Here is a 14,164-nt window from a genome sequence, read left to right on the forward strand (position 1 = left end):
GTACAAGCTTTAGCTTTAGATGCACCCTTAAATTTGGACACGCTCAACGCTAGTGTAAATTCTAGCGCTGTTTCAGTCTTAATCAGCGCACCATGTGCGTGCTTACACTATATTTCATACAACGTCAAACTCTACCCGTTTGCATTTTTTTTTTATTTTTGCACACCACTATTTGCGCGCATAAATCGCCAAATTAAGACAGTACATTCCCTAAAATCTGTGCCAAAGCTATACCCGACCCAGAATCTTTGCCCATGGCCAGTCATTGCAAGTATCACTGAACTCGTACTAAAATTAGTTCTTATCAATTATTGCTGGGAGTTAATTTTTAACCCTGCCATTTGTTTTTTTTTTTTTTCAATATGGCTCTTGTACCAGTCCTTCTTTGGGTTAACCAATATCTAAACCTAAGTGTCATTTTTTTGTTTTCCAGTCTCGTGGTTTTGGTCAAAATAAACACCCAGCTACCTAAATGAGGCACCTGACCGCCTAAAAATAGTTTATTTGTTTTGATTTTTGTGGTATCTAATTCCTCAAGCTAGAACTTTGGAAACCCAAGTCTATCACGTCATCACGTTTTCCTGGAAATCCACAAGAAGCCAAACGCATGCACGACAAAAGGCTCGGCCCGTCATATAAACCCTGTCACATTGAAGTATATGTAATCGGTCTTTGAAATCCCCGTGGTTTCCTAACGGCGCACAGGCAATTTAATATTTTTCAGCTCATCGGTTGTTTTGTTGTGCATCTGTCTCGACACTTGGCCAAGGATGATTTTCGTTTTCTTCGGACCACATTTGCTAAGGACGGGAGCTCGGAGCGTAGACAACTGGCCCCCTTGTACAAGAACTGGCACAGCCGTGCGCGTTCCAAAGAAAGCACGTGCAGAGAAAAACAAGCGAAGGACCAGGGATGTTAAGTTCAGGATATAAAAAAATACCTCACTGTATGGAAGCGCCACCACACAAGATTTTTCGCACTGATCTACGGGCCTGGAAGGTGATCCCACCGCCATCTGTTGGTTCAGAAACACACCAACACCAAGGGTGGGGTTGCACCATAGTAGGGGGGGGGGGGGGGGACAATGCCGCGCGCAATGCCGAGCAAGCAACACTCCGTCACGCACTTCTGGAGGATGCCTCTTCATACTCGATGCGTGACTTCTATAATTTCGTCCTTGTTTCTTGCTCACGAAAATGCATGTTCATTCTTGCCGCGAACCCGCGACGTTCGAACCTTCTTTGCAGAACATTCCAGATGCTGACACGCTCCAGATAAGCGGCGGCCCGCGACCCAGCTGAGTTAATCTCGTTTTTTCTGCTGCCTCGAAGCTCGCCTTCTTTTTTCTTTGGCACAAGTTCGCCAGTTAAACCTCTACTTTCAGCTCACAGTTCGTCCTCTCGTCACCTTCATTCGTCACAATATATTTATTCGCTTGATGAAAATTTGACATTACCATTCAAATCGCAAAACTTGTAAAACTAGGTCATCGCAAAAATGAAGTCCTTTTGAGTAGGTGTACTTGCTGTATTCCTGGACACGGAGCGGCGCATCCTGCTTGAAGCGCACGTTTCCTGCTGTTACTAAGAGATTAGAATACTGAAATGTTTTGGGTCTGCCGTTTACACATATGGCGGCGTGCAACAGGGACTGCTTAGAACCTGTAAATTTACTTTTTATGTTAAAAAAGAAAATAAAAAAAATACTTCACCATCTGAAACCAGACCGGCGACGACGCGTTAATTATACGCGAGTCCCCAAAGAACACTGACGCAGTAGTTGCATCCAATCGCTATGGTGTCTCGGTCGTGCAGTAGCGTGAAATTTCGAGTGCATTTAACTTCTTGTCTATACGGCGTTAGCAGAAGAGATTGTGTCATGCAGAGGTAACCATAGTGTGAGGTTAATGTTTGCCGGCTAGTGTTGAGACAGGCGAGCATGTAACCTCTAAGTCCTCCGAAGGAAAGCAAAAAAATTACTTAGCGGAGCCAGTTTCGGAAGGAACGACGCGTAGCCCGGAGCTACTTCACGTTAACTCCATGGTTGCGCATTGACTTTTTGCAGGATGTCTTCATCTCTGATTGTCGCTGGCGAACCGGAGACACCTGAAGGTATGATGATGTCCAGACAGAAAGAACTGCCCACCTTGCCCGTGGTGCCTCTGCGAGACATGCTTCGCAGATACATGGACTTCGTGGAGCCCTTTCTAGCGGCACAAGAGTTGGAAGAATTACAAAAGGTACGCAGTGATTCCGGTTTGGATTTCAGCCTTTAGTGCGTATCACTATATAAGACTTTGCTGCTTTTGCCCCGTCGAAATGGACCGCGTGCCGTCAGGGATGTCATTTGTAAGCAGTGAGAGAGTGCAGGCGAGCTGGTAATTAATCGACATCTTATAAACCCTGAGATGGGGAACGATAAAAAAAACGGACGAACACAACAAAATCTCAATCTTGAGATTTTGTTGTGTTCGTCCTTTTTTTTATCGTTCTCCATCTTAGGGATTACAATATGTCATTTGGTGGGTAATGTCCGTTTTATATGCAATAGCATTTTCTTCACCGGCCTTGAAACGAGAATAAAATAAAAATATGAATTGTTTAAAAAAGTACCCTAAGTGAAATAAGTATTAAACGACAAAGAATTGCACGACATTGTTGTTTTTATTGCGCAATACCACCGAAGTAGAGGGGCTTAGATAAATAAACTGGAGGCTGAAAGTGACCCCACCCGGCCGCCGCCATGTTGGACATTTTCGACCACCAGACACGTAACCTTATTTGTGTCTAGAGTTTAACAAAGTACTCGGCACAGATAATAGCTTATTGATATTTAATAACAGAAGCGACGAGGCAAGCTATTTTAAGTTTGTTTTAACTCAAAAATGAAAGCCGCTTACAACTCCCTGTAACGCCGAATTGGAGTGCAGCTCTTGAGGAGGAGGAGGGAAGGGCACTGGGGGGGGGGGGGGGGTTAAACTAACCAGGGGGGGGTCACGTGACCCCCAATGCCGATGATGTCATCACTGACGTCCCTGATGACGTCATCAGTGACGATGACGATGCGGGTACCGATGACGTCATTAGTGACGTCACTGATGACTTCACCAGTGATGATGACGATGACGATGCGATTGTCGGTGACGTCATCAGTGACGTCGCTGATGACGTCATCAGTGATGATGACGATGACGATGCGGATGCCGGTGACGATGTCAGTGACGTCACTGATGACGTCATCAGTGATGATGACGATGACGATGCGGATGTCGGTAACGTCATCAGTGGTGATGACGATGACGATGCGGATGGCGGTGACGTCATCAGTGATGATGACGATGACGATGTGGATGCCGGTGACGTCATCAGTGATGATGACGATGACGATGTGGATGCCGGTGACGTCATCAGTGATGATGACGATGACGATGTGGATGCCGGTGACGTCATCAGTGATGATGACGATGACGATGTGGATGCCGGTGACGTCATCAGTGATGATGACGATGACAATATGGATGCCGGTGACGTCACCAGTGATGATGACGATGACGATGTGGATGCCGGTGACGTCATCAGTGATGATGACGATGACAATGTGGATGCCGGTGACGTCATTAGTGATGATGACGATGACGATGTGGATGCCGGTGACGTCATCAGTGATGATGACGATGACGATGTGGATGCCGATGACGTCATCAGTGATGATGACGATGACGGTGTGGATGCTCATGACGTCATCAGTGATGATGACGATGACGATGTGGATTCCGGTGACGTCATCAGTGACGATGACGTCATCGGGGGGTCACGCGACATCGGCGGGGGTCACGTGACCTCGAGGAGGGGTCACGTGACCTCGAGGAGGGGCACGTGACCTCAGGGGAGTCACGTGACTTCGGGGGGTCACGTGACCCCCCACGAGGTCACGTGACCCCGGTGGGGGGCTCGCGCGGTGCATTATGGGACATTTCCCATGATGCACCGCGCGGTTACGCCGACGGCGACGGCGACGGCGACGGCGACGCCGCTCAAGCCGGAAACGGGCCCCTAAGAGCTGCGCTCTAAAAATGAAAGCCGTTTACAACTACCTGTAACGCCGAATCGGAGCGCAGCTCTTGAGGAGGAGGAGCGAAGGGTACTGAGGGGAGTTTATATTCCCCCTCCCTCCTCCTCCTTCGTGATCCTGCCAGCTACTCCTGAACGAAAGGGCTCCGGTTCGAAGCCGGCAGAGGAACAAGGGATAAAAGCCTTTTAGAGCGCAGCTCTTAGGGGCCCGTTTCCAGCCTGAGCGGCGTCGCCGTTGGCGTCGGCGTCGCCGTTGGCGTCGCCGTCGCCGTCGGCGTCGGCGTCGGCGTCGGCGTAACCGCGCCCCTCCCTCTCCTCCTCCTCCCTCTCCTTCTCCCCCTCCTCCTCCCCTCCTCCTCCTCCCCCTTCTCCTCCTCCCCTCCTCCTCCCCCCTCTTCCTCCTCCCCCTCCTCCTCCTCCCCCTCCTTCTCCTCCTCCTCCCCTCATTGTCCGGCTTGAGCGGCAAGGAGGAAAGCAGTACGAAGGTGGAGGAGGGGGGGAGGAGAGGCGAGGAGGCGGAGGCGAGGGGAGGGGAGGAGCTTGAAGGACGAGGAGGTGGTAAAGGAGAGGGAGGGGGAGCAGGAGGGGAGGAGGACTAGCAGGCATGATCACGAGGGAGGAGGAGGAATATACCCTCCACTCCTCCTCCTCAAGAGCTGCGCTCCAATTCGGCGTTACAGGAAGTTGTAAACGGCTTTCACTTTTTTAAAATCATTTTTCGGAGCTATGAAAATTCGGATTCGTCCCCGCTGCTCATCCTCCCTGCTCCCCTTGTTTCTCCTCCTCCCCTCACGGGGGTCACGTGATCTCGGGGGGGGGGGGGGGGAGGGGTCTCGTGACTCGGGTTCCGGGAGGGTCACGTGACTTGGTGGTGTCGCGTGACCTGTATGGGGGTGTCACGTGACCTGGGGGGAGTCACGTGACCTCACGGTCATGCCGACGGCAACGCCGCTCAAGTCGCAAACGAGTTTTTGTAGTAAAGGCGCATTTTAGAGCTGCGCTCTAAAAGGGCATTTTAGAGCGCAGCTCAAACATGCGCTTTTACGACAAAAACTTGGGCAGCCTTGCAACGGCTACGCTAGATGCCGTCAGCAGAGGTCATTTATTTTTTTTTTATCGAAGATAAACACTGATCTCAGGGATGAACAGCTTTGAAAATCGGTCGCTCATATTTTTTACAGCTATCGCAATAAAAATCTTTGCTCAGTTTTGTGTTCAACCCTGAGAATTTGGTACGGTCACATATCTAGTGGTCAAACTTGTACAACATAGTGGCAGACAGGTGGGGGTCACTTTTGCCTGGTGAACGGGATGCCAGTTATTCGCTCTAAGCCCCTCCACCTCGCTGGCCAGTGCTTACGCCGCTTGACGCACTTTAGGTAGAGCTAGCCCTCCTCAAGGTTCCGCGCATGGCCCGAAGTTGCCTAGCCTAAGCTCGTTTTCTCGGCTCGGTTAGAAAGATGTTTGACATGTGGCATCTTCGTTTTAAAATTTCTGCTCTCTCTGTGCCGTAATAGTTTTTTGCTGGACATATTTTTCTGTTTGAGAAACAAACACAATATATATATATATATATATATATATATATATATATATATATATATCAGTGTGTCTAACTGAAAAAAGATACGGGTTCGGTTACCGTTCAGGTTCAGGTAAATTTATTTTGTTCCGGTTCAGTTCCGGTTCGATTAATTCGATCCGCGAACCGGTTCGCGAACCGGTACGGGGCGCTGAACCGGTTCGCGAACCGGTTCGGAAATTATAAATGACAAATTGCAACATCAAAATAAATTACAAATAAATCATCTGAAATCAGCACATACGAAACGGTATACATCGTAGTGTAAGGCTCAGGGATTTCTACCAGGAATGTTTTTTTTATTTGCACTCAAAGGTTACCTCACCGACGTTTACGCATTCGGACTTCATCTAATTGGGTCCGACGCAGTAGCTGTAAAATCTGCGACCTCCTTACAAACCCACTTACAACTAGAACTCGCTAACTATCCCGCCACCTCGGCGTGTAAGCAATTGAAGGAACAGTGGGAAGAAAATACAGCTTTCTTAATTTGAACTAGCCTTCGGTAACTCAAATTAAACCCTTAAAGAAGTTTTCATTAAACAAGATACGGAATATGAAAAACACTTCACCGAACGCAACGCCAGAAGGACGTAATAGGATAAATATTAAAATAGAAGAGTTCGCTGTCTCACAAATATGTTAGCTTCTAAGTGCCTATACGAAACCGGATGCATTATTATCAAACTCCACAGCCTTTTCTTTTCTCATTCCGATGGAAGCAAGCTTCAAGAACTCGCGCGTTCTAGAAACGTGTTATGAAATGAGCACACAGCAGCATTTAGGATTTACGAGATTGTAGGAAAATGAAATCCCGTGACGCGATTTTCTTTTTCTGCGCAGCCTTCCAATTCTCTTTATTCCGTGCCAGCCGCGACCAGCGAAATACTGGTTCCTATGTCAAGATTCATGGATGCAGCGTTTGTCAAGATTTATGGATGCAGCGTTTATATTCATAAGACTGAGTGGAGAAGAAAAATATGTAAGCGCGGTGTGTGTCAGTTGACGGCGCTTAAAAAACAAATGGCATTGATAGCACATTCATTGTCAACAGCGCGTGGCCGAACCGTTTTGACATGAGCCGGTAACCGTTATTTTTTTTCCGGTTCAGTTCCGGTTCGGGTTCATCGCGATAAAAATATAACGGTTCGGGTTCGGGTTCAGTTCCGGAAAAAATACCGGTTCGGTTCCGGTTTTAGGTTCGGTTCGGTTCCGGTTCGACACCCTGATATATATATATATATATATATAAACTCACGTGCAAAGATTTCTTTTTTTACATTACAAAAGTTATTGCTGCAAAAGGCAGTACGCGCAGTGCGTGCAGCCACATTTGTGCACGCTCCCTGAGCTCGGAAAATTGAACAAAAATTCAGTTCGAAATGGTAAAACAGCGCACATAAGCAATATTACCTAAAAGACAAGGACAGCGCATCATGTCGTCGTTTGTAGATCCCCAAGCCGCTCCAAGCGGCAAACAGGATGAAGCTTTTCGAGAGTTTGAGTATTTCACAACAGCGTCGCATTCAATGGCGGTCATAGCTGTTTGCGCGACGGCTGAGCGCGAGCTTAGAGTGAGCTTGCACAGTTCATTTGCGAGGCAATAGTTAATGTTGCGGATCTCCTAATAATATAAACCTGCTCTGAGAGTGCCCTAAACAGCGCCCTCAAGCATTGCGTCCAGTGACACCATATTACGTGAAGCTTAAGTTGTTCCTCGTTTCGAGCTCGTTTTGTCTCTGCACTCCACAGTTGCTGCAGTATGTATAGTGGGCTGATTATGTAGTTTGGAAACGGCTGACTGTGACGTTCATCATCATGACGTTCACCATGAATGCATTCGTATCCCATGCTACGTAGCTAGCGCTGGGCCCTGTCAGTAGATTTTTCATCATCAAAAAAAAAATCTTAACCTTTCTTCTGGCTTGATTATATGCTGAAATGCTACCAGACCTCTTGTACCTGTCATAGCGACTACAAAAATTGTCAATACAAATTAAAAATGAGACAGACGGGATGGCCGTTTTCCACGACGTTGGAACAGCGACCGCTTAGGATTTTTATTGCTTCTGGAGCAGAGCCGAAAAACATACGACCCGTAGACCACATGCGGCAGTCAAGTGTTTTTTTTCTCGGGACCGTGAACGTCCCCGCTGACCGAAAACCTGCGAATCCGTCGGCAGCACTTTGACCAAATGTCTTAAGATACATTTTCAATTTTTTTTTAGCGCAAATCCTTTTGATGTTTTTGACCGGTTTCTTTTGGTGTGCACTGTTTTTCACGAATGCAGCTCAAGAGCATTAACGACTTCCTAGATAGTGGCTTGTTGAAGAAGATATTGAGGTCGTGCTTGCCAGTTACGGATGCCGGCACCACGACAGAACAGCACACGACAGAACAGCACGCGACAAACAGCACGGTCAAAACAGCACGGTCAAAAAAGCACCACGTCGAAGCAGCACGGCGACAAAACAGCACTCGTCAAAATAGCACGCGACAAAATAGCACAGCGGTAAAACGGCACAGCAACAGAAGAGCACGTGCCAAAAGAGCACGGCGTCAAAACAGCAGAGCAAATAGAGAGCGCAGAGTCCAAAAAAAGGTCTTGCGGAAATTATTGCGGTAAATTTACTCATAAATGTCTCGGTTCTTGTCGGTTCATTGACGAAAATCAGTATACTGACAAAAATGAAATATTTAAAAGCTTTTGTTTAAAATGTATGGTGAGTTAAGAAGGTACTGTTTTTTTTTTGTTGCTGTGTTTGGCAGCCGACGCGACCTTTTCAGCAAGACGGACTGGGGCCCTATCGTGATCTGGCATTATCGCCGTGTGCGCGTATTTGTACGCAGGACGAGCATGAGCTTCACTACCACTTAAGTTGAAGAGGCAAATATCAAAATCCAGAAATTTGCAAGCACTGTATTCTGTGCGATTTTTCCCCATTTTTCACGACTGCGAGAGGTGCTAAATTCGCGACAACCACAGAAACAGAAAAAAAAAACAACGTATTTACGCTCTTCTCTAGTAGACGGAAGCTAGGGTTGTTAAAAAAAAATGAGCGGCAGTTATACCGACGCTTTTGATTTGCATTGTGCTGTTCACGATTAGATTTTCTCTGAACAAAGAATTTGGCACACAAATCCCTATCAGGTCAAAAATCCAGATTTCATACTGAGGACCCCTGCGGCCCCTGAGCTTTTGTTGAAGGTTGAACCGACCTCGGAGACAAGCTGAAAACTGCGAAAGAAGGTGGTCATATAGTCAGGAATGAATCACCCCCCCCCCCCTCCAAACGCCCTCGAAAATACTGGCCTGTTTCAATTAATACTGACATTTTCTTTTCTGCTTACTATAAACGACACGGGAAAATCCGACAAACGTACCAACAAGAGCTTCGCTGAAGGAGGTTGGAACAATTGCATTCGTTTGTTTAAAGCTTTCCGCCCGCCACCTTACGGGAATACTTTACGCTGGATGCCGATCAGTAATTCCTGTTGCGATAAAAATCGTGGTCCACCACCAACTGTCGTGCCTTCCAAACTGTGGGTCCGACAGATCCGGTGAGGGATCGCGAAGCAATTGCTGCTGTCATATTTTTAATGGATTTAAGTTTAGCCATCTTTAGCATACTTTTTATTATGTGGACTGATACTAGTAATCATCATTGTAACTGACTTTTGTGGCCTCGAGAAAAGCCCAAAAGGAATTCATGACGCAATATTTTTTTTTCTTTTTTTTTTTTTGGGGGGGGGGGAGGGCTGTTTTGGGAAGCGGAGTTTGGTAAGCTCAGAAATATTCAATAAATTTTTCTACAACGTAGCGACCATAAACGAAAATGTGAAGGCGGTTGGATATTATTCACGCAGACGGAGGTGAAGAACGCGCTTGAAGTTGCTCATGCGTGCTCTTTTGTCGCTGTCCTGTTTTGATGCCGTGCTCTTTTGGCACGCGCTCTTCTTTCGCTGTGCCGTTAACAGGCTGTGCTGTCTTGTCGCGTGCTGTTTTGACGCGTGCTGTTTTGTCGCCGTGCTGTTTTGACGCTGTCCTCTTTTGACGCGTACTGTTTTCACCGTGCTGTTTTGTCGCGTGCTCTTTTGTCGTGTGCTGTTCTGTCGCGTTCCCACGGATGCCGAGTAGTTTGTGAAATTTTCCTGAAATATTTAGTACACAGAAGTTACAGGAAATCTTTGTAATGGTTTGCATCTTTCTCTGCCAACGCGTATTTCAAAGTCCCATAGTGCATAGGTGTATCCCCCGCAGTCTCAACAGCTGCACGCCAAGGCTTTTTCAGCCTATTTCGTTTACTCAGTAAAACCTCTAAGAAGTTCTTCAGCGCCTACCTCACCCTCACTAGCTTCTCCTAATGGATGTTCTAGTCCTCCCTTCTCCTGGTGTCTGATTAGAATCATTGGAAGCCATCGAAGCTTGCTTAATGGCCAGTAAGAAGCAGTCATTGTACTCGACATGTTCCTTCACTACCCCTGTCATGTATCCACCTATTATAGAAATTGTCAACATCTCAGGGGTGGAAGGAATGTAGTGCATTCGTGTCAAGTGAGCTTCGAGGACAATGCCGTTGCTTTCTTGGCGAAATCATTTGCTTCGTCCTGTCCTGCGCTCTTGTTTGCAGATCAAGGGAGTGTTTGACAGCTCGACGAGTGCTCCACGTTGCTGTCCTTAGTGGCAGAGATTACCCCTGTCTTCGATACTCTCTCCAGGCCAGAAATGGCAGCCCTCGTGTCCACCTGGTCGTTGTTGCCAGCAGAGCTTCGAAGCCACCAGAAGAACGATTTTATGGGGTCAGAAGAGAATTTCCGCGTCAAGGCGAACCTATAGTTCTGTTCGGTCGGAAGGTAGCGGATGCAGTCCACATTGTAGGCAGTAGTCATCAGGGAGCCTTGGAAGGTTTCACACGTCAGGAAGGTTTATAAACAACTTCGTGACTCCATATCTTGCAGGTTCTTCAGGAATATTGTTTTGAGCCTGGTAAGCCAGATATCGTCTACATAATCCAATAGTTTGCTGTCGGGAAGGTTCTGGTGGATATGTTGTGTGCAGTTGCTCACATCCACTAAGAGGTACAACTTCTAAACATTCTTCATAAATTACACCATGGGACTAACGCTCCCATAAGACATGCTACGTATGCGGCCTGCTAGCGGTCGCATAAACTGCAATTCTGCAGTCACCGGCGGTGAGATGACTTGCACAGCCCTTTGCACATTCATCTTCTCAAGGTTGATAGGGAAGGCATGCTTTCTTCACAGAAAACGAACTAGCTTTACAACTTTATTGATTTGAAAAAAACAGACAAACAAACAGTGAGTGCGCAGGTGAGCAGGTGGATGTTGATCATCATGTAGAATACGCAAGACCATAGAAGAGACTTACGCTCTCACCTAGGTTAACTTGAAAACGTAGCTAACGCTAGCTACAACGTCGTCTCCATTTCTGTATGATGCTTTGGCGCCCCTAGTAGCAAATATGTGAAGTAGGCGCAACGACGACAAAGTAACACATTGGGTTGGCATTTCCAGTATAAAGAAGGCTATGTTCACGCTCACCTTTGAATGCTAGGACCCAATACTCTCCCTCGGAAAAACTTGCAAGCGTGGTTCATTCATCGGGAAGGCCAACACTTATATTGCGCTATGAAACCCTTGGGAGTTTTTTTTTATTCTTTGCATCCCTTCGCACAGCAGTAAGGTATTTTCGCTCATGCAATATCACGTTAAAGACCCCAGTCTAGCGGTCGTACTGCATTGGATCGCCCTTTGCCACCGCTTACGTCGTGGTGCAATAGTTAGTTACCGAGCCAATCGTGCTTTATATGGTGTAAAGGGACCATGTCAAAATGTCGAGATTTGACCGCAAATCACGAAGACATCAACGCAATACGAAGCACAGTTGTGCCGTCTTAAGCGTAAAAGAACCGGGATGTATGAATGGGCATAGCTACTTGCCTAGGAATTTTGCGGAACGCATTCAAACGCGACTGAGAAAATAGTCATGCCCACCCTTCACTCTGGAACATGTGCAAGGACTTTGCCTACATCCTGGCAGTAGATTTTAAATTTTTACGTCAAAGCGAATCAATAAAAGCAAACACGTCAGTGAATCAACTCAATTATGTGTACTTTTTTTTTCAACACAGCTACGTGAACATTTATTTTAGGCCATATCGGCCCAAACATGAACAAAAAAATATGCATGCCGTGTTGTAGATACAGTCGAGGGGGTATCGGTGGCTGAGTGGGCTAGCGCAAACCCTCTTAGAGCACGTGGAGCCAAAGCTCGCGCTGCGGATCCCAGGATCCTGGGTTCAATCCCCACTCCTCCCCGTTTCGATATAGATGAGCATCGTACTAGCGTGCCGTCATGTATCACCACTGGGTGGTGCGCATTAAAGACCCCATGCCTGCGGTTTGTACTGCACTGGATAAATTTCTTATTTATATCTTGGAGACAAGTCACCCGTTGAGGCAGACTAAGTTCTAGGCTGTATGAACATGCGTAAACCCCAATTTTCGTTTTCACTCAAGCATTCGACGCTTCATGTGCACGTCTTACTTAATCTGCAATAGCAGTAGGTACTCGCCGTGAGCGTGTGTTTCTTTACCAGCTACAAAAAACACTGAAGCAGCCGATGGAGCAGACGATGTCACAGACGATGTAGCAGTCAAGAATGCTCATCCGGCTTCATAAGGGGCACGGAGGGCATGTACTTGTTACGTCGTTTAGAGGAAGAAACGCGCAGGCGTTGTCTCCTACGTGGTATTGATAGAACACAGAGAAAGTGAAAGGACAGGTAGAATAAAAAATGATCAATTCCTAACTAATTCACTTTTAAAGAGGAGAAAAAGAAGCCTCAGAAATTAACCCCAACGTGAAAGGAAAGAAGAAAATGAAAATTAAGAAGAACAAAAATATAACCTAGGCATGCTTGATTTGAGCTAGACAAGAAAGGGAAGAAAAAGCAGTAGAAGAGATAATAAAAACAAAGAAAATACCTATATATGCACTTTGTTGACTCCAAGCCGGACAAAATGACTCGCCGTTTGCGTTCGCTAAGAAGATCACTTCCTTTGCACTCGGCTTCAGAGAGGGATGGCTCATGCATTGCTGTCCCATTTTATTTATTTTAGAGGCCTCAAGTTATATCGAATAGTCCCATTTTGACATTTCCCGAGTCTAGTTGTGTCACAAAAGGTAGGTGTGCAGTGGCAGGATAGATAGTGAGTATAGGCAGGTGTTCTACGGTGGAGTGAATAAAAAAAAATGTTCCGAAAGCTGGTTCTTGATGCATCTTTCAGCCTGTTATATATAGCAACCACCGCAAGCTAGGGAGATGTTATAAACTACCCTTTCCATGCAGAAAACAAACTTGTTATTCTGTTTAATGGGGCGTGCGGATCCTGAACATTTCGCGAATACGGAGCAAAACTTTGCACATATTTTACCTAACTTTTGGGGAGCACATATCTCTATTGGGCATCATACGATGTTGGCTGCTCGTTTGAAATTGTGGGACAGCGTAAGCAGTTACGGGACTATCACTGGGCGCTTTTTTGTAAGTTTTTTTTTTATGATGCTATACGCTTTAACTTTCTTCAACAAGGACCCCATAACCTGTAAGAGCTGCCTGGTGTAAAGCAGATACATCAAAGTGTTCAAACCGAGATTTACAACATTTCTTAACACCACGATTACAGGACTATGCCGGGAATGAGCCAAGAATGAAGGTGGGAGTGCCCCTTTTGACAAGCTGGGAATAAGAGGATGCTTCAGACAGTAAGCCTTTCTTGGGCCGGAGAGAAAATGGCTGGTATAGGTGATTAGCTTGAGTTAATCACGAGAGATAAAAAATTGCTGGGTCTCATAAGCAGAGGGCGCAACCCTCGTGTGTGAGATGACCGCAGGTAAACCTGAGCCGCCACAGGGCGGTTTGGAATGTTTTTTTTTTTTTTTTTTTTTAAATAAATTGCTGTCTGGTTCTGGGCACGAAGGTTTCTACATTGTGTCAAAAACTAAGCTCGCATTCTCTGTTTCCACTAGCACTGCGGTCACTACAGCGTAGCTCTTAAGCCACCTGCTGCCTTCCCGCATAGCCTACAGCCTCAACTGCGCCGTCTGCCTTCATGCTCCTCGCCGTTATGTCTAACGAAGTAGGTTTCGCCCTCACAGGAACCGTTTTCGTCCAAACTACATTGTGCGCTCGTCCGTCGCCCGTCTTTCGAACGCCGTGTTCCTGCTCGCCGCCGCCCTGCTCGCTGTCATGCCTAACGAGGAAGGAGACGGCGCCAAGCCTTCATGGCCGGACCTTTCACTGCATCAAGCAGTCCGCTTCGACTTCGAGAACACTGGTTACTGGCCGACGTGGCTGAGCCTCATCAAAGAATGCGCTTTTTCTTTCGGTCCTCGACAGGCGTCGGGAGAAAATCAGGTCCACACAATTCTCTATTGCATGGGCCGGAAGCTCGTCCTCTTCTTGCGACGTTCGGCCTGGGCGA

At 46.8% G+C, this 14,164-nt stretch overlaps 1 protein-coding gene across 1 annotated transcript in view; it reads left to right on the forward strand.

Annotated features, from left to right (window-relative positions):
- The first annotated feature begins 2,065 nt into the window (after nucleotides 1-2,065).
- Nucleotides 2,066-14,164, forward strand: part of LOC115315163 (carnitine O-acetyltransferase) — an 81,741-nt gene continuing 69,642 nt past the window's right edge. Inside the window, exon 1 of the mRNA XM_042293551.1 lies at nucleotides 2,066-2,239. Within this exon, the coding sequence (XP_042149485.1) occupies nucleotides 2,066-2,239 (174 nt within the window). The remainder of the gene's footprint in view (nucleotides 2,240-14,164) is intronic.

Source organism: Ixodes scapularis, unplaced genomic scaffold, assembly GCF_016920785.2.
Source record: "Ixodes scapularis isolate PalLabHiFi unplaced genomic scaffold, ASM1692078v2 PGA_scaffold4__175_contigs__length_147842914, whole genome shotgun sequence".
Taxonomy (NCBI): Eukaryota; Metazoa; Arthropoda; class Arachnida; order Ixodida; family Ixodidae; genus Ixodes; species Ixodes scapularis.